The 23,323-nt window shown below is 43.6% G+C and overlaps 1 protein-coding gene across 2 annotated transcripts in view; it reads left to right on the top strand.

Annotated features, from left to right (window-relative positions):
* OPA1 (OPA1 mitochondrial dynamin like GTPase) overlaps positions 1–23,323 on the top strand; it is a 145,725-nt gene that overhangs the window by 30,005 nt on the left and 92,397 nt on the right. Inside the window, exons 6-12 of one of the 2 annotated variants that reach the window (XM_030217160.1) lie at positions 7,483–7,581; positions 16,061–16,114; positions 16,866–16,970; positions 19,014–19,100; positions 19,272–19,385; positions 20,300–20,380; positions 21,425–21,499. In XM_030217160.1, coding sequence (XP_030073020.1) covers positions 7,483–7,581; positions 16,061–16,114; positions 16,866–16,970; positions 19,014–19,100; positions 19,272–19,385; positions 20,300–20,380; positions 21,425–21,499 — 615 coding nt within the window. The remainder of the gene's footprint in view (positions 1–7,482; positions 7,582–16,060; positions 16,115–16,865; positions 16,971–19,013; positions 19,101–19,271; positions 19,386–20,299; positions 20,381–21,424; positions 21,500–23,323) is intronic. The other variant, XM_030217161.1, reaches the window with a different exon arrangement.

Here is a 23,323-nt window from a genome sequence, read left to right as displayed (position 1 = left end):
TGACACCGCTAACTTGACACCCATCGAGCGCATCATTCATGGGCTGTTGCCCCAGGAGGGGGATCCATGACATTGGGTCCCTTGACACATCAGCACAGCCTGAGGGCTCAGGTAGGTTGACCATTAGGAAGCTGGGGTATCTGTTGTGCTGCACTAGACTCTGTTTTACTACACAAGTAGGGGACAGTGTGGTGCTCCTCAGTAGGGGAAGGGGTGAGAACACCAAATGCAATACAAATCGCTATTCATTACAGACCATGACACAGGGAGTAGCCGGGGGGAGGGTTTCCAGCAATATGTGTTTAGGTTACCACTGTTTCCCAGCTTTGGGGGCATTCCCCACTCCCTCCTCTTTTCCCCATCACCAAACTCTGCCAATAGATGGGAGTCCTCGCGCTGAGGACGCCCTTACCGGCCCTGTTTCGATTATTGGATTTGGGCGACATTCTTTCTTGGGGATGCCTATCCTGCTTATAATCGAAAGAGAAAAACGCCTATATTGTGACCCAAATCGGGAGATAGACGTTTATCTCCCAAAAACGAATAAAGCGGTATAATCAAAAGCCGAATTTGGACGTTTTCAACTGCACTCCGTCGCGGATGCGGACAACGTTGATGGGGGCGTGTCGAAGGCATGGTGAAGGCGGAACTGGGGCGTGGTTATCTGCCGATGGGCGCCTTTCGCCGATAATGGAAAAAAAATATGAGTTTTTATCGAGAATTTAGGGCACTTTTCCTGGACCCTGTTTTTCCACGAATAAGGCCCCAAAAAGTGCCCTAAATGACCAGATGACCACTGGAGGGAATCGGGGATGACCTCCCCTGACTCCCCCAGTGGTCACGAACCCCTTCCCACCACAAAATATGCCGTTTCACAACTTTTTATTTTCACCCTCAAATGTCATACCCACCTCCCTGGCAGCAGTATGCAGGTCACTGGAGCAGTGGACTTCAGGCACGTGGACCCAGGCTCATCCCCCCCCACCTGTTACACTTGTGCTGGTAAATGGGAGCCCTCCAAACCGCCCCCCAAACCCACTGTACCCACGTGTAGGTGCCCCCCTTCACCCCTTAGGGCTATAGTAATGGTGTAGACTTGTGGGCAGTGGGTTTTGAGGGGGATTTTGGGGGCTCAACACCCAAGGGAAGGGTGCTATGCACCTGGGAGCTGTTTTACCTTTTTTTTTTTTTTTTTTTTTTGTAAAAGTGCCCCCTAGGGTGCCCGGTTGGTGTCCTGGCATGTGAGGTGGACCAGTGCAGTACGAATCCTGGCCCCTCCCACGAATAAATGTCTTGGAGTTATTCGTTTTTGAGCTGGGCGTTTTCGGTTTCCATTATTGCTGAAAAACAAAAACGCCCAGCTCAAAAAAAGATAAACGTCCATGTTTTTTCGAAAATACGATTCGGTCCGCCCCTTCACGGACCCGTTCTCGGAGATAAACGCCCATGGAGATAGGCGTTTCTGTTCGATTATGCCCCTCTATGTGCCTTTTGTGTTGCTTTTTGGACGCCCTTTTCTTTCGAAAATGAGCCTGCTAGTCTCACAGGCTTTTCTCCTTCTTGCCCATCCTCCTCTAGCATAGTCTTCCTCTGGCTTTCTAGTCTCTGAGGCATATCCAAGCTTCAGGACACCACCTTTAAAGTTCTCCCAGCCTCAGCCAGCCTTGAGGGATAAGGGTCTGAACCTTTTCAATATATTTTTATGCTGGTTTTCATTTATAAATAATTAAAGTGTATCTAACTTACCAAAATGCTATTAAAAAAAAAAAGAATTAAAAGTAGAAGTTGAATGGCCTTGAATACTAGTTACCAAACAGTTTTGTAAATTTGGGTGTGTAACTACAGTAATAAAAACCATTATGGTATTACATGAGATTAAACTTCTAGATAATGGGAAGGCGGAGATCTTTGTGATGAGTCTTTGTGTGATCTTTGAAAGACGGCAGCTATTTAAAATGAAAATATTTAATAGAATGCAACTGGGAAAAGATTTTATTCAACTGAAGCCTTCAGTCTTCTCCATCCTTTGCATTCATTGACCTAGCAGTTCCTTCCCACAGCACACGATTGCTATGTGGGTGCCTTTAGATGTGTGGAAACAAACGTTCAATGCACAGAATGTAAGTGAGATCATTTGATTGGGTTAACACATGACATCTATTAGTTTTACAGAGCTGTGCTCCCACCATCTGGCCCATAGGCCAGTAAAATGTTATCAGCTAGTACTTGTTCATTGACCTGTCTCTGGAAAATTGCACATTCAGCCAGTTTGGTGATCTGCTTGGTAAGATGCCAGTGTAATAACCTGTAGCCTAGTGGCCTTATTCATATACAAGTTTGCTTCCCAGGTGTGCAGATATGAGCTGTTGGGATGCCAGAAAAAGATAACGACACATATTAAGGCATAGTTTGATTATTTTTGCAAAATTCAGCCTTTGAAGATGTCATGTGCTGGGTTTTGCTGAACTATAAGTTAATGAACTGTTTGGATGATACTGTATCATAGCAGTTCATTAATGCAGAATCTTAGTTTATTTGACTACATGTGAAAGCTTGCTAGTAAAGAAGCTATTTTGTAAGGTTTTTTTCACAGATGGTCTTCTACATGCGGAAAATAAAAGCCTGAAAAATTTACACTTCTGAACATTTCTGGCTATTGGCGTGTTTTTTTTTTTTTATACAATGTGATATTCAGCCTAGTGACCACATCTTGGGCTGAAGGAGGCATTTCTGTATTAGGCAAATTAAATCCTAGTAATAACGATATCTCTTTGTTGTGTTTTTATTCTAATTTCCGGTCATTTTACTAATATACTTCTAACAATTAAGTTCCTCTCATACTAAACCACGCCAATGATTCCCAGTGCAGCAAATGAGAGGAAACCCATTCAGTTCCTATGTTGTTGGAGGTGGTACAGTGGGCCAGGGCTCACATGCGGCCCTTGCAGTGGGCATGTATGTCCCGCTTGTCTCCTTAGTCGCATTCCCTGAAGGATCGCCTCGCTCTGCGTGGCCTGGTGAGATGCATTCTGCGTTGGTGAAAGGTGTTAAGTCATCTCTCAGGAGGCATGAGTCTGGATTCTCCACAGTGGACTGTGGTGACGCTGAACGCCGGCCTATCCAGCTTGGGGGAGCATTATTTGGGAAGAGTGGCTCAAGGGGTGTGATCTCATCTAGAGATGAGCTTGACGATAAATGTGTTGGAACTGAGAGTGATCTGGCTGGCCCTCCTATCCTTTCATCCTCTTCTGGTTGGAGCGGCGGTGCGAGTCATGTCCGACAATGCCATGGCAGTTGCCTACATAGATCATCAGGGAGGCATGAAGAGGCAGTCCGTGATGGAGGAAACATCTCTTCTTGTGTGGGCGGAAGTTCATCTGGTAGGTCTCTCTGCAGTTCACGTCGCCTTTTCGATTTCCACCAGTGACAGATCTTCTGACTCAGGGTCCGGTTCTCATGTCAGATCCAGTTAGGTTCTCACTTACGGCTTGACTCTTGAGAGGGCACATTTGTTGAAGAAAAGGTTTGCCCCAGTGGTTGTCACTGTGCATCGTTCGAAGAAGAGTTCGACTTCTCTCGCCTGTATTCGCATCTGCTATGTGTTTGAGGACTGGTATGGGGACTGTTCCATTGTGCCACTGCGGGCTGTGGTTCTCCAGATTCTTGATTTCGTACAGGTTGGCCTAGATAAAGGTCTCGTTTTCTCATCCTTGAGGGTGCAGCTGGCAGATGTGACCTGCTTTCAGGGCCTGATTCAGGGGCATCCTTTGGGGTCCCTTCCTGAGTAAGACGTATGCCCCGTTTTTTGGGGGGCATACATCTTATTCACCTGGTGTTGTCCGGCCTGATAGACACCTTTGGAGCCCTTGGGGTCCTTTACTCTGAAGGATTTGACGTTGAAGACTGTGCTTCTTGTGACCTTGGCTTCGGGTCGACGTGTTTCTGAGTTGCAGGCTGTGTCCTATAGGGAGCCTTTCCTCCATTTTGGTGGGGAGAAAGTGGTTCTCTGGGTGGTTTCTTTCTATACCTAAGGTGTTTTCTCATGGGATAGGTCTGGCTCAGAGGAGCAGAAGCGCTTGCACTGTTTGGATGTCTGCAAAGTCCTCGTCACTATTTAAGGGTGACTCGCGTGTTCCGTTGTTCAGATCATGTGTTCATGTTTTGGGGGTTCACGAAAGGGCGAGGGGGTGTCCAAGGCCACTATTGTCCATTGGGTGAGGGAGGCAGAGACTTCAGCCTGTTTACTTCAGAAACAGCCTATTCCCTTCTTCTTGAAGACCCATTCTACTCGGACTTTGGTGGCTTCGTGGGCGGAGCATTCATTGGTTTCTCCGCTGGAAATTTGTAAGATTCCAGCATGGTCTTCTCTTCATTCATTTACGCGCCACAATTGCCTTGATGTGTTTGCTCATCAGGGTGCATGGTTTGAAGCCAAGGTGCTGACAGTGGGGCTCCGTGAGTCCTACTCATTGCTCTGGTACTTCTCATCTGTGCCAGTCTAGAGGAATGCTATGGAAGGAGCAATTAGATCTTACCTGCTAATTGGCTTTCTTTAGTCCCTCTAGAATGGCACAGAGCCCTCCTAGTGGATGGTAGTTTTGTGGTTTTCAGGGGGGGGGGGGGGTTTGTATCTGGCATTCTCATGAAGTGTTTTGTTGATTTTTTTCAGGACTGTATATAAAAAAAAAAAATACAGAAACAGAAGAATGTCGGGATTCATTCCCGTACCAGCCTTCTTGCAGGTGGCCGGGGCTAGTGTATCCTGTGCCTTCTATTTGGCATCAGCAGTGCAGACAGCCTCAGTCAGAGGATCGAGGTGGCAAAATTGGATGGAGATTTTGATTTTCCTTTTGGAGTGTTTCTCGCGGTAAAAATCAGCTGGCGGCAAATGCTGAGATGCCCATAGGAGTATAATGGGTGTCTCAGCGTTTACTGCCGGCTGATATTTACCGTGAATTAAAAACACTACTCAGCTTTGTAAAAGACCCCCTAAGGCCACTTCTACTGCATTTTGTAAAAGGAGCCCTTCATCTTTTGATCCTAGTTCCTAGTTATGGAGAATATGTTCCTGACAGAGCCCTCCTTCCCAGGTAAGTGGGAAGTGGTTAGTGCAGTGGGCTTTGATCCTGGTGAACTGGGTTTGATTCCCACTGCGGCTACTTGTGACTCTGGGTAAGTCATTTAACCCTCCATTGCCCCAGGTACAAAATAAGTACCTGTACATAATATGTAGACCTCTTTGTAACCACAGAAAGGGAATATATGAAGTCCCATCCCCTTTCCCCGTTCCCTTTCCCTTATGCTACATAAAATGCATCCTTCACCCTGGGATGTGGTCATTGGGCTCGGTGAGCTTGATATTCTGTTTTGAGGTGCACTAGATCCTCTCATTAGTTTGCATTTTAATGTTTCTGTTATGCTAATAAATTCACAAAAGCTATTCTAGAGAAGGATCGTACTTTTACTAAATGATTTCATTTTGTTACTTAAGCATGTCTGCTCCATGATATCCTTTCTTTCAAACTGTTGACATTGTTCAGATTTTTTTTTTTTTGTAATGTTATATTCCAGTGTTTCAACCAGGAGTTCAAATTTATGTGACTGCAATGTGAAATCGGTGTTGAATATTCTCATTCATAATTAAAAATATCTAATAGCGATAATTAAATTTCATAGACACGTCTTCCTGTAAGATGCTGCACCAAGAAAGAATTGGTTCGTGATCTGCGGGCCAGTCACAATTGTAAGAGTAGTCAGGAAGGATTGTTCATATTTACTCCCTTTAAATACGGCAGATTGTAAACCAGCCCGCCAGCTAGGGAAATTGCATTGGTTGACAGGAACCCCTCTTATGTATATCTTATCACAACAGTGGCATGATTTTCATTAGAAATTGCATTGAAAATTTAAAGCTCAGAGTTTCTATACTTTAAATATTTCTCCTGGACTGAAATTATTTATTATTATTTATTGCATTTGTATCCCACATTTTCCCACCTTTTTGCGGGCTCAGTGTGGCTTACAATACGATATGAATGATGGAAGTACAATTTGTTACAGCTTGGTTATGGATTACATTGTGAAGAGTTATGCGAGACAATCGAAGTATTGTTGCAGAATATAACAATGGATGAAAGCTTTGAAACATTGGAAGGAGACAGCGGGAAGCTAGAAGGGCGTTATGTGTGGTATACATATATCTGTGGATAAAGGTATGAGTGAAGTTAGATTACGGGGGTGAGAGTTCAGAAATGGATGTATTGATGCATTAGTGAACAGTGAGTATTCAGTGCGTTGCAGTAGGAGTAGCAAACAGAAAAGTAGAGAGCAAGGATCAGTACAACCCCCCCCCCCCCCCCACAAAAAAAAAAAATAAAAATAAACCTGCATATGTATTGCTTAAAATTGGAGTTACTGAAAGCTCTTAAGAAAAAACACACAGAAGAGTTAATTGGCTGAAACAATGGATCACAGCTTTAAGGCTTCTCTGTATGAATTTTCTGTCATTTTGTAGGTTTATGCAGGGGTGTGCTGGTAAATTTTTAACAACAGGCTCTATCTCCGGACGTAGCCAGCTCTGCAGTTGGAAGGGTAGGGGTTGCCGGGGTGGAGGGGAGCAACACTTGCCTCTCTCTCCTCCCTCCCTTCGTGCGGGCACGCTAGGCGTACCTTTGCTGGCAGCCAATAAATGGACTGCCACCACTCCCAACGTCTTGCTCTGAGCAGCATGCTGGAACTTCTCACACATGTTGGAGAAGTGCCAGGAAACAAGGAGCGGGGAGCAGCAGCAGTCTATTTTACTTGGCTGGCAGGGCTCAGCATCCCCACCAGCAAAGTAAAAGAGAATTCAGCAGGGGGCCCAAGCCCACATTTTGGGAGCCAGTTGTTAAAGTAGCCATGGAGGGCCCTACTTTAACAACCGGCTCCCAAAATTCTTAAAACCTTAACAACCGGCTCTTGCGAGCCTGTGAGAGCCTGCTCCAGCACACCACTGGGTTTATGGATCCCAAGTTGTAACAGCCTGAAGCTTAGCTGAAATTGGGTGGTGGGGGGAAGAGGGGTTGGTGGTTGAGAGGCTAGGATGGGGGAGGGCAGACTTATACGGGGTCTGTGCCGGAGCCGGTGATGGGAGGCGGGACTGGTGGTTGGGAGGCGGGAAATACTGCTGCACAGACTTATATGGTCTGTGCCCTGAAAAAGACAGGTACAAATCAAGGTAAGGTATACACATATGAGTTTATCGTGGGCAGACTAGATGGACCGTGCAGGTCTTTTTCTGCCGTCATCTACTATGTTACTATGTTAGCCTGTTCACAATTTGTATGTTTACAGCGTGACAGATGAAGTAGCTCTCCATGTTTATTATTATTTTGAACTACCCATTCATTCCTGGTTTTCTCCTGCAGTTTTATGTTTGCTTCCCTTTTTAGTTTCTGTTCTCCTCCCCGATTCATTGCATTTCCCTTTGTAAACTCATGGCAGGGGCTGCTTGGTGAACTCATTCTATTGCAACAGCAGGAAGAGGAGGCACGCAGGGCCGCTGACCAATATAGCTCGGGCACCTCTCAGCAGAAGCGCAAGGTGATGGTTTCTAGGGCATTCTCTGGCAGACAAGCGCAGCAAACATCAGACTTGATGTAGGAACTTTTAATTCTTATTGGTATTCTATGTAAGCTTTACGGAGGAATTCAGCGTTATGGCCGAAAGAATTAGCGTGTGCTAAATGATAAAAGCCTATTCTATGCCTATGAGCTTACAGCGTTTAGCACACACTAATTCCCTTAATGCGTGTTAAGGTTTCTTTAAGGCCATAATGCTGCTTGGTGATTCCCCCCCCCCCTCCCCCCCACATACACACTTAAATCTCTTATGAGCCACAAGCAGTAATCATTACACACAATGTTTAGTCAAGGATATTATTCCTATTTATGTTATGATTAATGTCTGTCTTTGCATATTAACTATTTTAGAGAAAATCTACATGTTCATTTCTTTAAAAAACTAAAAATTGGTTGGGGAATGCTTTAAGCTGAAGGATTTCTATCCTCCTTCCTACTCCCTTGCTGCCAAATATTTGCAAATTAAAAAAAATTGCACTTAATAATAATGCTTTTCATTTTATAGTGCTGTACAGTACTAAGTATTCTGGTACTATAATGTCCCTGTCTTGGAGATCAAGGAATATCAGTGGGGTTTGAATCCTGGCTTCCCTAGTTCTCAGCCTATTGCTTTAACCAGTTGGCCTCTTTCCCTCCTCATTTTGCTTATGGTTTACTTGCCCTACCATTTCTGTTCTGTTCAATCCAGAATGAATGGGTTATGGGATCAAGACGCAGAACAAAGGTTTGTGACCCTATACCCTATGCATGACACTGTTCAGCTCCAGTTACCTTAGTATTATCTGTCTCCCCAGATGGTAGGCAGGCATAGCTGGTGGATGTGACTCCTGGATCCATTGGAGAGCTGGTTCCTCAGTTGACTGCAGACAAGCAGGGGGTATCTGAGTCCTCTACCTGGCCCTTGAGGGAGGCATCCAGATCCCTTCTCTCACACTCTTTCATGAGTTGGTCTGATCTCCCTTGCTTCTTATCCCCCCTGTCCTTTTTGTGGTATTTCCTTTAAAAAATAATAAAAAGAACGGAAATTAGTGGTAATAGGTAACCAGCAGGGAACAATTGTGTCTCTCATGGAGTTGCACTTACTGGTAAAGACTGGTAGATTAGGGTAGAGGCAGCAGCATATTCAGCATGGGAGAGAGAGAGATTTACTAGTCCAGCATCAAGGGTGGCACAGGGAAGATCATCGGCCTGGCACAGAAGCGGGTCAAGGCATTTTTATTTTGGCGGCGGTTGCTTTGGAGTAGCAGTATGGAGGCCTGAGCTTAACATGCCAAATACTGCTCTTACTGCAGCAATCAATGATGGAGCTCAGGGCAGGGCAGTACTTACTGCAGAGGAGCAGTAAGTGCTCTCCATATGAGAAGGTTTTGGTGGGAGCTCAGGCTGACTAGAGGTAAGTGGCACCAACTTGGCTCCTTAGGGAGCCTCAGCCGCACATGGCAGAGCCCATGCCCATTGTTTTTCACAGCTGAAAGTCTGAGCCTATCAATGATGCCTGTGTATTGGCTGGACGGAATGAGGGAAATGGTCGAAGATGCGTTGCGACAGGAGCCCTGAGTTTTCCCCCACCTTGTCCCAATGGTATGCATTTTCCCCAGGGTTGGCGCTCCTCATGCAGCAGGCATTTCTCTTGTGCCGGTCACAGGGTGTCCCCCCTCAAGTGGGGGATTCAGGGATAATTTAACTCAGGTATTCATACTTGATGACATCTTATTAAGGAAATTCTGCAATGCAAATAGATCTTCAAAGGTGCAAGTCACATTATACACAGTACATTGACCAACAGATGTACCAAATCGAATCACAACTAAAAATATTAGGAATTATTCTTGACAAACACCTGTCTCTCGAAAATAAAGTCTCAGCAGTCAATCAAAATGCTTTAAAACCCTATGGAAATTGCAAAGAATTAGAGAATGCTTTTCCAGGCAATCATTTTGAATCATAGTACAATCATTAATCGTACTACAACTAGACTATTGCAATTCAGCATATGTAGGGTGCAAAGAAAATATATTGAAATCACTACAAACAGTTCAAAACACAGCAGCAATGCTGCTTTTCAAAACATCGAAATATGAAAGAGCAACCCCATTGCTCACAAAGCTACACTGGCTCCCGTTCAAGGCCAGGCTACTATTCAAAACCAGCACCCTCATTTTCAAAATACTATACGGCATTGCCTGTGACTATATGCTAGACTGTTCAAAATATCACCAAGAAACGTAAGCCCAGATGCCAGAAACCACCTACTACTTCACCTACCCAAATGTAGAAACACAATGGTGGGAGGCGGGGCTGGTGGTTGGGAGGCGGGGCTAGTGCTGGGCAGACTTATACGGTCTGTGCCCTGACAATGGCAGATACAAATCAAGGTAAGGTATACACAAAAAGTAGCACACGTGAAATTATCTTGTTGGGCAGACTGGATGGACCATGATCCCCAGAAGCTTAGCCGAGATTGGGAGGCAGAGCTGATGGTTGGGAGGCGGGGCAGGGCTAGTGCTGGGCAGACTTATATGGTCTGTGCCTTGACATTGGCAGAGACAAATCAAGGTAAGGTATACACAAAAAGTAGCACACATGAAATTATCTTGTTGGGCAGACTGGATGGACCATGATCCCCAGAAGCTTAGCCGAGATTGGGAGGCAGAGCCGGTGGTGGGAGGCGGGGCTGATGGTTGGGAGGCGGGGCGGGGCTAGTGCTGGGCAGACTTATACGGTCTGTGCCCTGACAATGGCAGATACAAATCAAGGTAAGGTATACACAAAAAGTAGCACACATGAAATTATCTTGTTGGGCAGACTGGATGGACCATGATCCCCAGAAGCTTAGCCGAGATTGGGAGGCAGAGCCGGTGGTGGGAGGCGGGGCTGATGGTTGGGAGGCAGGGCGGGGCTAGTGCTGGGCAGACTTATACGGTCTGTGCCCTGACAATGGCAGATACAAATCAAGGTAAGGTATACACAAAAAGTAGCACACGTGAAATTATCTTGTTGGGCAGACTGGATTGACTATTTCAAATTGAACCTGTTGGTACGAGGCAATACTTTTTATTTCATTTTATTCAGAGACAACATTTTATGAGCTCCATTGTCTGTCAGTACATTCTGTGCAACCACTGATCGACCCCTGATGAAGGCTTTTTTAAAAGCCGAAACACGGACCGTGTAGGGTCCCTAATAAAGCTTTCCTGGAGCATCTCACCCCTTGTCTCGGATTGATCTCTTGAAGTTGTGTTTTTCCACTTTTTTCTTTTTTGTTGGTCTTTTTCTGCCGTCATCTACTATGTTACTATGTTATATTCAATGCCGAAACCTGGACAGGGCCTGACATTGAATATCGGGGAATAATTCTGGCAGCAAAACACTCACCACTGATAGCTGGATATCGGGGCAAGATAGATAGATAAATAGACAGCCATCCTTTCCTGTCACATTATCATAAGGCAAGGCGGCTGTTAGTCTGATGTTTGGGATAAAATCTGCTGCTCATTAATAGTATTTATGTAACGATTTCTGCTTATCTGTGCCGCATGTGAGCTGTGATAATGATTTAAACTCATTCACCATGAACAAATTGACCACTTAGATGTAGCTTTTCTTATCTGTGCTTGAAACTTTATTTTCACTGTAAGTGTGTGGGGGTTTTCTCTGCTTCATGCTAGGGTTCATATTTATAATCAGTATAAGTGCTTGGTGGTGTCTCTGCTGTTCTTTGATGTTGTCCTTTCATCAAAACTACTGTTAACTTTAGAAATTCTTTGAATTGCCTGTATAGATTTTTAAAGCTTTTGGGGGGGCCTGTTTACTAAGCTGCGTTAGCTAGCACTGCAGGTTAGTATTTGCTTTAACTGTTAATATGTGCAAACTGCCAGTGTTGGTGTAGACGGGGATGCGGAATGGGTAGAGACCACGCCTTACAGTTGTACTTAATTTGTATTAACTGTTAATGTGGCTGGTAATGCAGCATAGTTGGCTCACACTGAATAGATAAAGATGAGGAAAATGATAAAGGGGATGGGACGACTTCCCTATGAGGAAAGGCTAAAGCGGTTAGGGCTCTTCAGCTTGGAGAAAAGGAGGCTGAGGGGAGATATGATAGAGGTCTATAAAATAATGAGTGGAGTTGAACGGGTAGGTGTGAAGCGTCTGGTCACGCTTTCCAAAAATACTAGGACTAGGGGGCATGCGATGAAGCTACAGTGTAGTAAATTTAAAATGAATCAGAGAAAACTTTTCTTCATTCAACGCGTACTTAAACTCTGGAATTCGTTGCCAGAGAATGTGGTAAAGGCGGTTAGCTTAGCGGAGTTTTAAAAAGGTTTGGACGGCTTCCTAAAGGAAAAGTCCATAGACCGTTATTAAATGGACTGGGGAAAATCCAATATTTCTGTAATAAGCAGTATAAAATGTTTTGTACATTTTTGGGATCTTGCCGGGTATTTGTGACCTGGATTGGCCACTGTTGGAAACAGGATGCTGGGCGCGATGGACCTTTGGTCTTTCTCAGTATGGCAATACATATGTACTTAATGCTGAGAGTCAATGATCTGCAAGCAAAGCAGCAAAACACAGAGCAGAGAGCAGGTGTAGAAGACACTTTATTAAAGCAATTACCTAATGTGGCCACATTTGTAAAAAGGAGCCCTTTATGCATAAACATAACAGAAATGGGAACAAAAATACAAATAACGTACTCGCTTCCAAATTCTGAGCCCTGGACTCAATATCTCTCCCCATCACGAGAATAATCAGATGCTGTATAATACACAGTTATATACAGGCACTAGTGAGACTTGGCCCTCTGATGAATATTTAACAGGGGCATTCACGGCCAAAACTAAGTTGGTCTTGTTTTGTTCAGGCGTATGGCCAAGTCGACTGTTGATTTTGTTTTTATGTTTAAATAGATGATGCTGAATTATTGTGGTTTGCCCTGTATTATATTGTGTTTTGTATGTATTTTCTGTTAGAGTGTTTTAGATATGCAGTCTGCAAATAAAGTTTTATTATTATTTCACCTAAAAAGGCTGCATCGGGGTAAAGCTGTTGATCCAGACATATAAATTAGTTAAAAATATACAAATAATCATAGCTGTAATATAGTAAGTAAAGAGGTGGTCGTTTAGATGTGGATAGGTTAGATGGGCAGGAAAGGAGGATGGTGAAGGTAGGGGAATGTGAGGAGGGTGTATATTGGGATTAGCATGTTGTTAAGTATGGGAGAATGTTTAGGGAGGGGTAGGAAGAGGGCATATAGACATTGCTAACGCTTAGTGTGCCCTAAATATTAGCATGCGCTAAAAATGCTAGCGCGCTTTAGTGGAGTGGAGGAGTGGCCTAGTGGTTAGGGTGGTGGACTTTGGTCCTGGGGAACTGAGGAACTGAGTTTGATTCCCACTTCAGGCACAGGCAGCTCCTTGTGACTCTGGGCAAGTCACTTAACCCTCCGTTGCCCCATGTAAGCAGCATTGAGCCTGCCATGAGTGGGAAAGCGCAGAGTACAAATGTAACAAAAATAAAATAGATACTATTGGAGATTCTACATGGAATGTTGCTACTATTGGAGATTCTACATGGAATGTTGCTACTATTGGAGGTTCTACATGGAATGTTGCTATTCCACTAGCAACATTCCATGTAGAAGCCTGCGCGGCCACATTGGTGATCTGCAAGGGCCGACTTCTACATGGAATGTTGCTAGTGGATTAGAATCTCAAATAGTAGCAACAGTGGAGGAGTGGCCTAGTGGTTAGGGTGGTGGACTTTGGTCCTGAGGAACTGAGTTCGATTCCCACTTCAGGCACAGGCAGCTCCTTGTGACTCTGGGCAAGTCACTTAACCCTCCATTGCCCCATGTAAGCCGCACTGAGCCTGCCATGAGTGGGAAAGCGCAGGGTACAAATGTAACAAAAATAAAATAGATACTATTGGAGATTCTACATGGAATGTTGCTACTATTGGAGATTCTACATGGAATGTTGCTACTATTGGAGGTTCTACATGGAATGTTGCTATTCCACTAGCAACATTCCATGTAGAAGGCTGCGCAGGCTTCTGTTTCTGTGAGTCTGACGTCCTGCACGTATGTGCAGGACGTCAGACTCACAGAAGCAGAAGCCTGCGCGGCCACATTGGTGATCTGCAAGGGCCGACTTCTACATGGAATGTTGCTAGTGGATTAGAATCTCAAATAGTAGCAACAGTGGAGGAGTGGCCTAGTGGTTAGGGTGGTGGACTTTGGTCCTGAGGAACTGAGTTCGATTCCCACTTCAGGCACAGGCAGCTCCTTGTGACTCTGGGCAAGTCACTTAACCCTCCATTGCCCCATGTAAGCCGCATTGAGCCTGCCATGAGTGGGAAAGCGCAGGGTACAAATGTAACAAAAATAAAAGAGGCCCAAAGTTGTTACGTTTGAAATATATAGGTGGATGGAGGTTTTTCGGACTGATGATGGTTAATAACCGTATGCTATCAAAGTAAGAGCAACGGTACAACTGGAGACTTTTTCTCCTTCTTAATAAATCAGTTGTCAGTGTTGAACTTTAGAAAACATAAATAACTTTTAACAATATTAAAAAACATAAAAAACAAAGAGCAGTTGGCTTAAATAAAATACTCACAAATACTGCACTCTTTCTTCAGAGCAGGAGCACTGTCAGTACTTTTTTAAGCCAACAAACTGCTAATGTTGAGGCTGAAATATTTTTTTTTTATATATTTTGTATGAGTTTGTCATGGTGTCCCCTCAGCTGTCTGATTAATCAAAATTAGTTATGTTTGGTGAATGATTTTATTTTTGCTTTCCAAATTATTATATTTCAATAGGGAAAATTTTTGATCTTTTGCATGTCTTATAGCTGAGGTTTGTTTTATTTAGGTTATATTTTTCATATCATTTAAATTTTATGTTTTATTTTTATCTTTGTTTTATTGAAATTACTTTTGATATGATTTATTATTTATGTGAATGTTTTTAACTTAATTTATATGTCTGGATCAACAGCTTTACCCCTGACTCAGCCATTTTAGGCAAAACGTGGCCACGTCGGGCACTTGTTTTAATAAAGTGTCGTCTTCTACACCTGCTGGTCTGCTCCATGTTTTGTTAGATGTAATTGACTGCATTACATTATCTACAGTGCAGACTAACGTGCAGTAATGACATTTCCCTTGAAATAACTGAATGGGAAAGTGTTGGGCACACCCCCAACAGTTAGCATAGAGGTTCTGCAGTTACTACATGTTAATGTTGCCAATTAACCCTGGTAACTGCTAAATCTTACTACACTTTGGTAAGTAGGCCTCCTAATTTGAGCATTTGGGGCCATATTCTATAAAGGATATGCTCCTAAATTTACGCTCTTAAAATTATGAGCATAATTTATGCTACTCATTTAGGAGCTTAAATTTTGCTCATAAATTAGGAGCATAACCTTTATAGAATAAGGCCCCAAATGCTCAAAGTAGGAGGCCCTTGACCTGTTCTGTACTGCTGTGTGAAGTAAGTGTAGAGAGGTAGAGGAGGGCTGGACATCATGTCATTTAACAACCCTTAAAGTATGGAATGGCTTAAAACAACTGTGTCTCACCAGCTGTGCACACAGCTGTTTTGAATTTCATTCCCAAGGTTGGACCCTGAGAATGTGACAGAAGAACTGGTTTCAACAGGTTTTGAATGATATCCAACATTGGTTCAGTCTCCATTTTCTAGAAAGTAAGAAATCAGAAAAAGCACCCAGAAGAATTATCAGCCACCAGTCACAGTTCAACACTGCTAGGCTAATTGGATTTGAAATGTGTTTTTGCTAAGAGATTTATTTTAATACTTGAGTTTAGAATTTAATTTATGTGTCAATTGAGATTGTCTTGTTTTGTTTTATAGTACTGAAGTGTGTTGAATCTTGAATTGGGTGCTTTTAAATTGGGTGCTTTCGGCACGTAACCTTTATACCTTTCAGGAAATCTAGACTGCCCCAATTTGACTGCCCCTATCAGACTGACTGTTCACGTGTCCTTTAGATTGTAAGCTCCTTGAGCAGGGACTGTCCTTCTATGTTAAATTGTACAGCGCTGCGTAACCCTAGTAGCGCTTTAGAAATGTTAAATAGTAGTAGTAATTTTAAATGATGCAAGTGTATATTATATCATGTTTCTCTTTGCTGGAGCTGAAAAGAAATGATTTATGGTTAAAATTTGGGATTTTTTTCTCACTTTTTTAATGGACACGATCCCAGTGAAACAAATAATTCTTTGCTATTTATTTAAATATAGGTACCTTATCAGGATATATAGTGTTGCCTTTTCCATGCACTCACTGGATTATCCTACATTTTATTTCATTTTTTCTTCATTTCATTTGTAGTTTGATGGTAAATTTTACATAAGTCAAATTTTAAGCAACAGTTTGATAGTATTTTTATGAAATCTTGTTGTAGGCAACAGATAAAGAAAAGGCTGACCAGCTTCAAGAAGAACTTGTACAAACCCAGGTAAATGTTTTTTTAAATGATATGAGGACTGAACTGTCTAGTGCTTTTATATCTGTTATCCAAATAGAGTCACGATGAGCCTTACACTGGTAGCATCTCAGCAGCTGACGCAAGGCTGCAGTGGGGCCGCCTCTAATTCTTCCGATATCATTGTAGAGCCGAAGATGTGCTCAAAGTAGAGTGCAGTTTGATACACTATTTAAATGACAGTATTCCCTAGTCACCAGAATATTGTAGAAGGGAATGGGGAAACGTTATACCACCTTTCTGAGGTTTTTGCAACTACATTCAAAGCGGTTTACATATATTCAGGTACTTATTTTGTACCAGGGGCAATGGAGGGTTAAGTGACTTGCCCAGAGTCACAAGGAGCTGCAGTGGGAATCGAACCCAGTTCCTCAGGATCAAAGTCCGCTACCCTAACCACTAAGCTGCTCCCCCACTCTAGAAGAAATTTAATGTGCTACTCAGTGAGTATAGTCATGCATACACACCTACGAATCCCATCATAAACCCCCTGAAACACAACGTAAGGAGGAGGTTGCATACAAAAGCTGACCTTTTTTGAAAAATATGTATTTTTAATTTTACAAATCTGTCAGAGAGATTCTGATGGGAACAAATATATGTATATAGTGATGCTGAAAAATAAATAGATTTTTCAAAAACTGCTTTTTATATGTTTCTTTTATAAGGATGTCCTGCATTATGAAACAGTGGCTATTAAAATGCATTTCTTATTGTTTTTAAGATGAAATACCAACGGATTCTGGAACGTTTGGAAAAAGAAAATAAAGAGTTAAGAAAACTGGTGCTGCAAAAGGATGACAAGGGAATCTTCCAGAGGAAGCTAAAGGTAGGGCCTGCAGATTATCCCCTGCTTTTATGCACTCGCTCATCTGTGAGTTGGCAGGATTAATAGCTTATATCTATTATTATGGGGTCTTAAAAGAAATGATATCCATGCTGACTTGGTAGCTGGAAATTCATGTATAATGTTAAGCACCCGTAGGAATAAATATTTTTTCTTGAAAATTATTTTTATTCCATAACTAGTAAAAAAAAGGCCCGTTTCTGGCACAAATGAAACTGGCACTAGCAAGGTTTTCCTTGTGTGTATATTTGAGAGAGTTTGTGTGAGATTGACTGTGTGTGAGACAGTGAGAGTGAATGTGCGAGTGTGTGTGTGTGTGTGTGAGAGAGAGAGCGAGAGTGCTGGATGCAAGTGTCTCCTCTGGCCCCCCTGCAGCCACCGTGCAATTCTCCTCTCTCCCCTGCTCCCCCTCCAGCCACCCAGCGATGATACTTTTTCCCTTGCCCCCCTGCAGCCACCCACCGATGGCGTTCTCTCCCTTGCCCCCCCCCCTCCAGCCAACCTGCGAGTATCCTCTGTCCCTTGCCCCCCTGCAGCCACGCAGCAAGTTTTCTGTGTCCCCTGCGCCCCCTCCAGGCACCCAGTGAGTTTTCTATATTCCCTGCCCCCCCTCCAGCCACCCTGCATTTGTTGTCTGTCTCCTGCCCCACCTCCGGCCACCCAGTGATTATCCTATCTCCCCTGCCCTCCCTGTAGCCACCCTGCTATTGTCCTGTGTCCCCTGGACCCCTGCAGCCACCCAGCGATTGTCCTCTGTCCCCGGCCCCCCCTCCAGGCACCCAGTGATTTTCCTGTGTCCCCTGCCCCCCTGCAGCCACCCTGCGATTTTGGTGTGTCTCCTGGCCCCCCCCCCCCATGCAGCCAGCCAGCGATTATATTGTGTCCCTGCCCCCGTGCAGCCTCCCTGCGAATGTCCTCTCACCCTGCCCCTTTTGCCACGCCCCCAGCGTCTGTTACCGTTCCCTTCCCCCCGATGTCTCTGTTGCCAGTGCACCCCTTCCACCCCCACCCATGTCGTCGCTGCCGGCGCTCCCCCCTCTCCGAAGGCCCCCCCCACCCCACTGACCTACAGAAACAGAAGATTTTAGCGTGATGTCAATGCCCCTGTAGTACGAACCCATAGAGTAACGTCTGCCCCGCCCTCGACGTCATCGCGTTTTGACGCGAGGGCGGAGCAGAGCTACAGTGCAGTAGAATGTTGGAGGTGAGAATGTGCTCCGCCCTCAACGTCATAACGTTAGACGCGAGAGCGGGACCCAGAGACTGTGATTTTCGTGGCTTCAGAGCTTCGAACTTACGAACCTGGCTTCAGTGACGTCAGTCAAAATAGAACGTTGAGGGTGAGTTTTATATATATAGATATGCAACTTATGGGTGGGTGCTATTTCAGTAGGTGTCCTCTGATCCCATGGCAGAATACTCCTTGATCTGTCTCAAAAAATATTGCCAAATTATGAAGATAATAAAATGGTATCACTGCTCTAGAATAGACTCTTATAGTCATATACCTAGAAAGAAATTTAGTAGCACGGTCCAGCTGTCAAGTTTCCTACATTGTGATAAATTTATAGTGCATAGGTGTACTATTATAATTCAGGTTTAGCTTCTGCATGATGCTTGAGCTGTCCTGGATTTCCATTGTGCGCATTTGGGGGTTTTTTGTTTTGGGGGGGGGGGGGGGGGTTGTATTTGGAGATATTTGTCATAATTTAAACACATTTGGAAAGGTGTAACTCTGTGGAGTACACTAACTTTTTTCAAAGGCATTCTTTACAGTGCAAATTTTTAAAATGTATTGAATATAGTTGCCTTTCTGAAATCTCAGAGTGTAAGTGCGTAACTTTCAAAATGGTATGGATGAACAGATATCCATGGGAACATAAGATGTTCTTTAGCACATAATGTATAGGAGACTATTTAAAAATGCATGCCTGTTAATGACACTGAAGTATCCTGAAAGTCGGAATTCCTTCTTAAAATTTTTGCTTTAGTTGCTGTTAATTTCTATGTTTTTATTTCTGATAGAAGTCTTTGATTGACTTGTACTCTGAGGTCCTGGATATTCTTTCTGACTATGATGCCAGCTATAACACTCAGGATCATCTGCCTAGGGTAGGTTTGGGACAGAACCTCTACCAAACACACTGATTTCTTGTGTAAATCTTTTAATATATCGTATTGTCACTTTTGTTTTTGAAACTAAAGGCACTTTTGTGGTATTTTCATTGTTTGAGGTATTGCCCTGTTTGCCATTTAATTGGTTGTTTAATTTTTCTCTCATAGGTTGTTGTGGTCGGAGATCAGAGCGCAGGCAAGACCAGTGTTCTGGAAATGATTGCCCAAGCACGGATCTTCCCACGGGGGTCAGGAGAAATGATGACACGTGCTCCGGTCAAGGTGGTGATAGAAACTTATTCAAAACATGATGTAAATTAGTTAGTTCCTCTGAGGAGTAGCCTAGTGGTTAGTGCAGCGGACTTTGATCCTGGGGAACTGGGTTTGATTCCCACTGCAGCTCCTTGTGACTCTGGGCAAGTCACTTAACCCTCCATTGCCCCAGGTACAAAATAAGTACCTATATATATGTAAACCGCTTTGAATGTAGTTGCAAAATACCACAGAAAGACGGTATATCAAGTCCCATTTCCCTTTCCCCCTTTCTAGTATTTAGGTAGGGCTAATCTTGGTGATATGGTGTATCAAGTCCCATCCCCTTTCCCTTAGCAAAATGTGAACAGCTTAAATGTGTGGAGGACCCTGTCAGCTTCTTTTTAGCTCTTAACATTGAGCCTGAGCAGCGGAAGATGAAGGTTGGATTTTTCAAACCCTAGCTGCAGTACAAGAAGTATTCCAGATTTAAATCCCAGTATGTTAAATGGTAAAAATGTTTGGGGTAATCTTGGAGCAATTTGTGAACAAGAGAAGATCATTGAATTGCTAACATAGACAAACTAGAAATGCATTTTTCTGTGTTTATTTTCAGCTCTTTATGATTTGGATGGATTTAGTTTTTCCACAAAATAAAGAATGTATACAGTGTCGAGACTGATTTTATTATTCAAAAAGATGGACAGTAAATAAAAAATTAAAAGTGCATTTTGTCTAACCCCCCCCCCCCCCCCCTCCATTTACTAAGCCGCACTATTGGCTGCCGACACAGCCCATTCACTTTGAATATGCTGTGTCGGCATTGCCGAGTGGCTTAGTATACAGAGGGGTAAGTGTTTATACGTTGTGTATGTATGATTCCCTTTTCATCCTGGTAGCATAAATCTTAAGTGAAGTTATGTGTTTCTTTCCTCTGATTTCAGGTAACTCTGAGTGAAGGATCCCACCACGTAGCTCTCTTTAAAGACAGTTCTCGAGAATTTGACCTTACTAAAGAGGCAGATGTAAGTGCAAATCATTTTTAACAGCTTTGAGCAACCTTGTCATAGAGTCTGTCACTTTGGGGCCCTTTTACTAAGCTGCGTAAGGCGCCTAAGCTTGCCCAACGTATGCCAATTTGGAGTTACCTCCTGGCTACCGCTTGGCCCTTGCAGTAATTTCATTTTTTACGCGCATCCGCTATGCGCGCCAGAAAATTGGGCAATAACTCCGACTTGATACGTGTAGGCGATTACCACACAGTTAATGCGAGAGACCTTACCGCTAAGTCAATGGCTGGCAGTAACGTCTCGGACCCAAAAATGGATGCGTGGCAATTTTTATTTTGCTGCATGTCCATTTTCAGCAAAAATTTGAAAAATAACTCTGCACGTGCCCAAAACCCGCCCCTACACTACTGCAGGCCATTTTTCAGCGCACCTTAGTAAAAGAACCCCTTTCTTAACATGGAGCATGTTCAGAAATAACATTTGATAGACTGATCATTACTTAGGGTGTCCACCAAAATGAAAAGAAATATGAGAAGTCCTACGGCTGTATTTTAGGTAATTATCTGACCAGCAGCCAGAATTTACTGCAGATAATGTAAACCTTCTGCCAAGAAGAATAATCTTACCTTTTGTATTGGTGATGGTATAATCTCAAGTGCCTCATTAACAAAATTGTGTCTGGCAATTGCTGCTGGGCTGTTAAGTTGGGGAGCCGTTGTTGCGGCCTGCAGAGAACAAAAGCTGCCACTGTAGTGGCCCTGCATGAAAATGAGGAGGAGGAAAAAGCTAGAGGAAAAGACAGACGAAATATGTAAATCACTGGTATGCATTCATATTTTCTCCTGGTTCTTAAAATACTTGGCTGGTACCTAGGTCTTTAAAATAGGTTTTCTTCTCTATTCTACATATTAATTTTTCTTCTGATAAATTGTGACTTTTCTTTTTAATCTGGAAATATATTTTAATTAATCTGAAGCCATTTTGTGTGGTCAAGAAATCAATTAAAGCAATTACTGAAGTTGTGCGCTTTAACCTTTAAATATATTTTTGTTCAAACAGCTGGCAGCACTGCGACACGAAATAGAAATCAGAATGAGGAAGAGCGTGAAAGAAGGGCATACCGTTAGTGCAGAGGTGAGGTTAACTTTGTCAAGAGGCTACTCTCTGTGTACTTCACGTACCCTTCACGCACTATTTGTGAGCGTGAGACTAGCAAACGAAGGAGTACTTACAAACCGTCAGTCTTCTTTGAACATTTGGTTGCTGATCTTATAATTGAGAAGCATCTGATTCTAGTAAACCTCTTAGTGAAGCATAAACTGCTGGATTCTATATGTTGCACCTAGCGTTCCGTGCCTAAATCTAAACATACTCCATAACAACGCGTGTAACTTAATTGGCTTAAGGCAATCAGCGTTGTTGACAGCACTTAACAAGCAATTGAGCACTAATTGGCATAGAATTTACATGCATAACTCGCTAAGCGTATGCTGTAACTCACTGCGCCTAAGTTCTAATGCGCACATCCAAAAAGAGACAGGAAATGGGCGTTTTGTGGGCATTCCCAAATTTACGCATGTTATAGAATATGGCCCACTCCACATAAATCTACGTACAGGGATTTACACCATGTTTTCGTTGGTGTAAATGGATCTACATAGTTTTAAGCACTTGGATATCAACTAAGCGTATTCTATATACCGCGCCTAAATCTTAGAGAATACGCTTAGGCGAAAATGATCTCCGTGTGGATTTTCCAGGCGCCATATAAAGAATATCCCCCCAAAGTGACCACAAAACATCACCAAGCAACAACCCTTATAAAAAAAAACCAGAGGTAGTAATGCTGAAACTTATTAAGATTATAAGTTCTTCATTATCATTTCCTGTGTTTTTTATCCAGTAAACCTCTGCTATGAAAAATGGCTTCCTTCAGCTGTACGTATTGAATATACCAGAGATCTTTGCTGTTTTTCCAGCAGGGACTTAAAAGCTTTCCTATTTTTGGTAAAGCTTTGTATCAGTGTAAACAACTTTTGCACACTCACCTCTCTGGTTTACTGGGCCGTGCGCTAATGCTGATACAGCTCATTCAGTTTGAATGGGCTGTGTCGGCATTGCGCACGGCAGCCACTAGCGCAGCGTAGTAAACGGGTTAATTAGCTAACCGGTTTTTTTAGGTGGGATGTATAGAATCTAGCCCTTAATGCATTTCATTAAGGAACAAAGTTATCCAAACACCTATATCACCCACATCACCTGAAAAAGTTACTTACATAGTAACATAGTAAATGACGGCAGAAAAAGACCTGCATGGTCCATCCAGTCTGCCAAACAAGATAAACTCATATGTGCTACTTTTTGTGTATACCTTACCTTGATTTGTACCTGTCTTTTTCAGGGCGCGGACCGTATAAGTCCGCCCAGTACTATCCCCACCTCCCAACTACCAGCCCCGCCTCCTACCACCGGTTCTGGCACAGACCGTATAAGTCTGCCCAGCACTATCCCCGCCTCCCAACCACCAGCCCCGCCTCCCACCACCGGTTCTGGCATAGACCGTATAAGTCTGCCCAGCACTATCCCCGCCTCCTAACCACCAGCCCCGCCTCCTACCACCGGTTCTGGCACAAACCGTATAAGTCTGCCCAGCACTATCCCCGCCTCCCAACCACCAGCCCCGCCTCCCACCACCGGTTCTGGCACAGACCGTATAAGTCTGCCCAGCACTATCCCCGCCTCCCACCACCGGTTCTGGCACAGACCGTATAAGTCTGCCCAGCACTATCCCCGCCTCCCAACCACCAGCCCCGCCTCCCACCACTGGTTCTGGCACAGACCGTATAAGTCTGCCCAACACTATCCCTGCCTTTACTTCCCCCTTAAACTTAATAACTGGTTGCACTACCTTTTAGCAGCAATAGTTGCAATCAAAAGTTTCCTGTAATTTGATATCAG

This window comes from Microcaecilia unicolor, chromosome 10 (assembly GCF_901765095.1).
Source record: "Microcaecilia unicolor chromosome 10, aMicUni1.1, whole genome shotgun sequence".
Lineage (NCBI taxonomy): Eukaryota > Metazoa > Chordata > Amphibia > Gymnophiona > Siphonopidae > Microcaecilia > Microcaecilia unicolor.
This window is presented reverse-complemented; position numbering and strand designations above follow the sequence as displayed.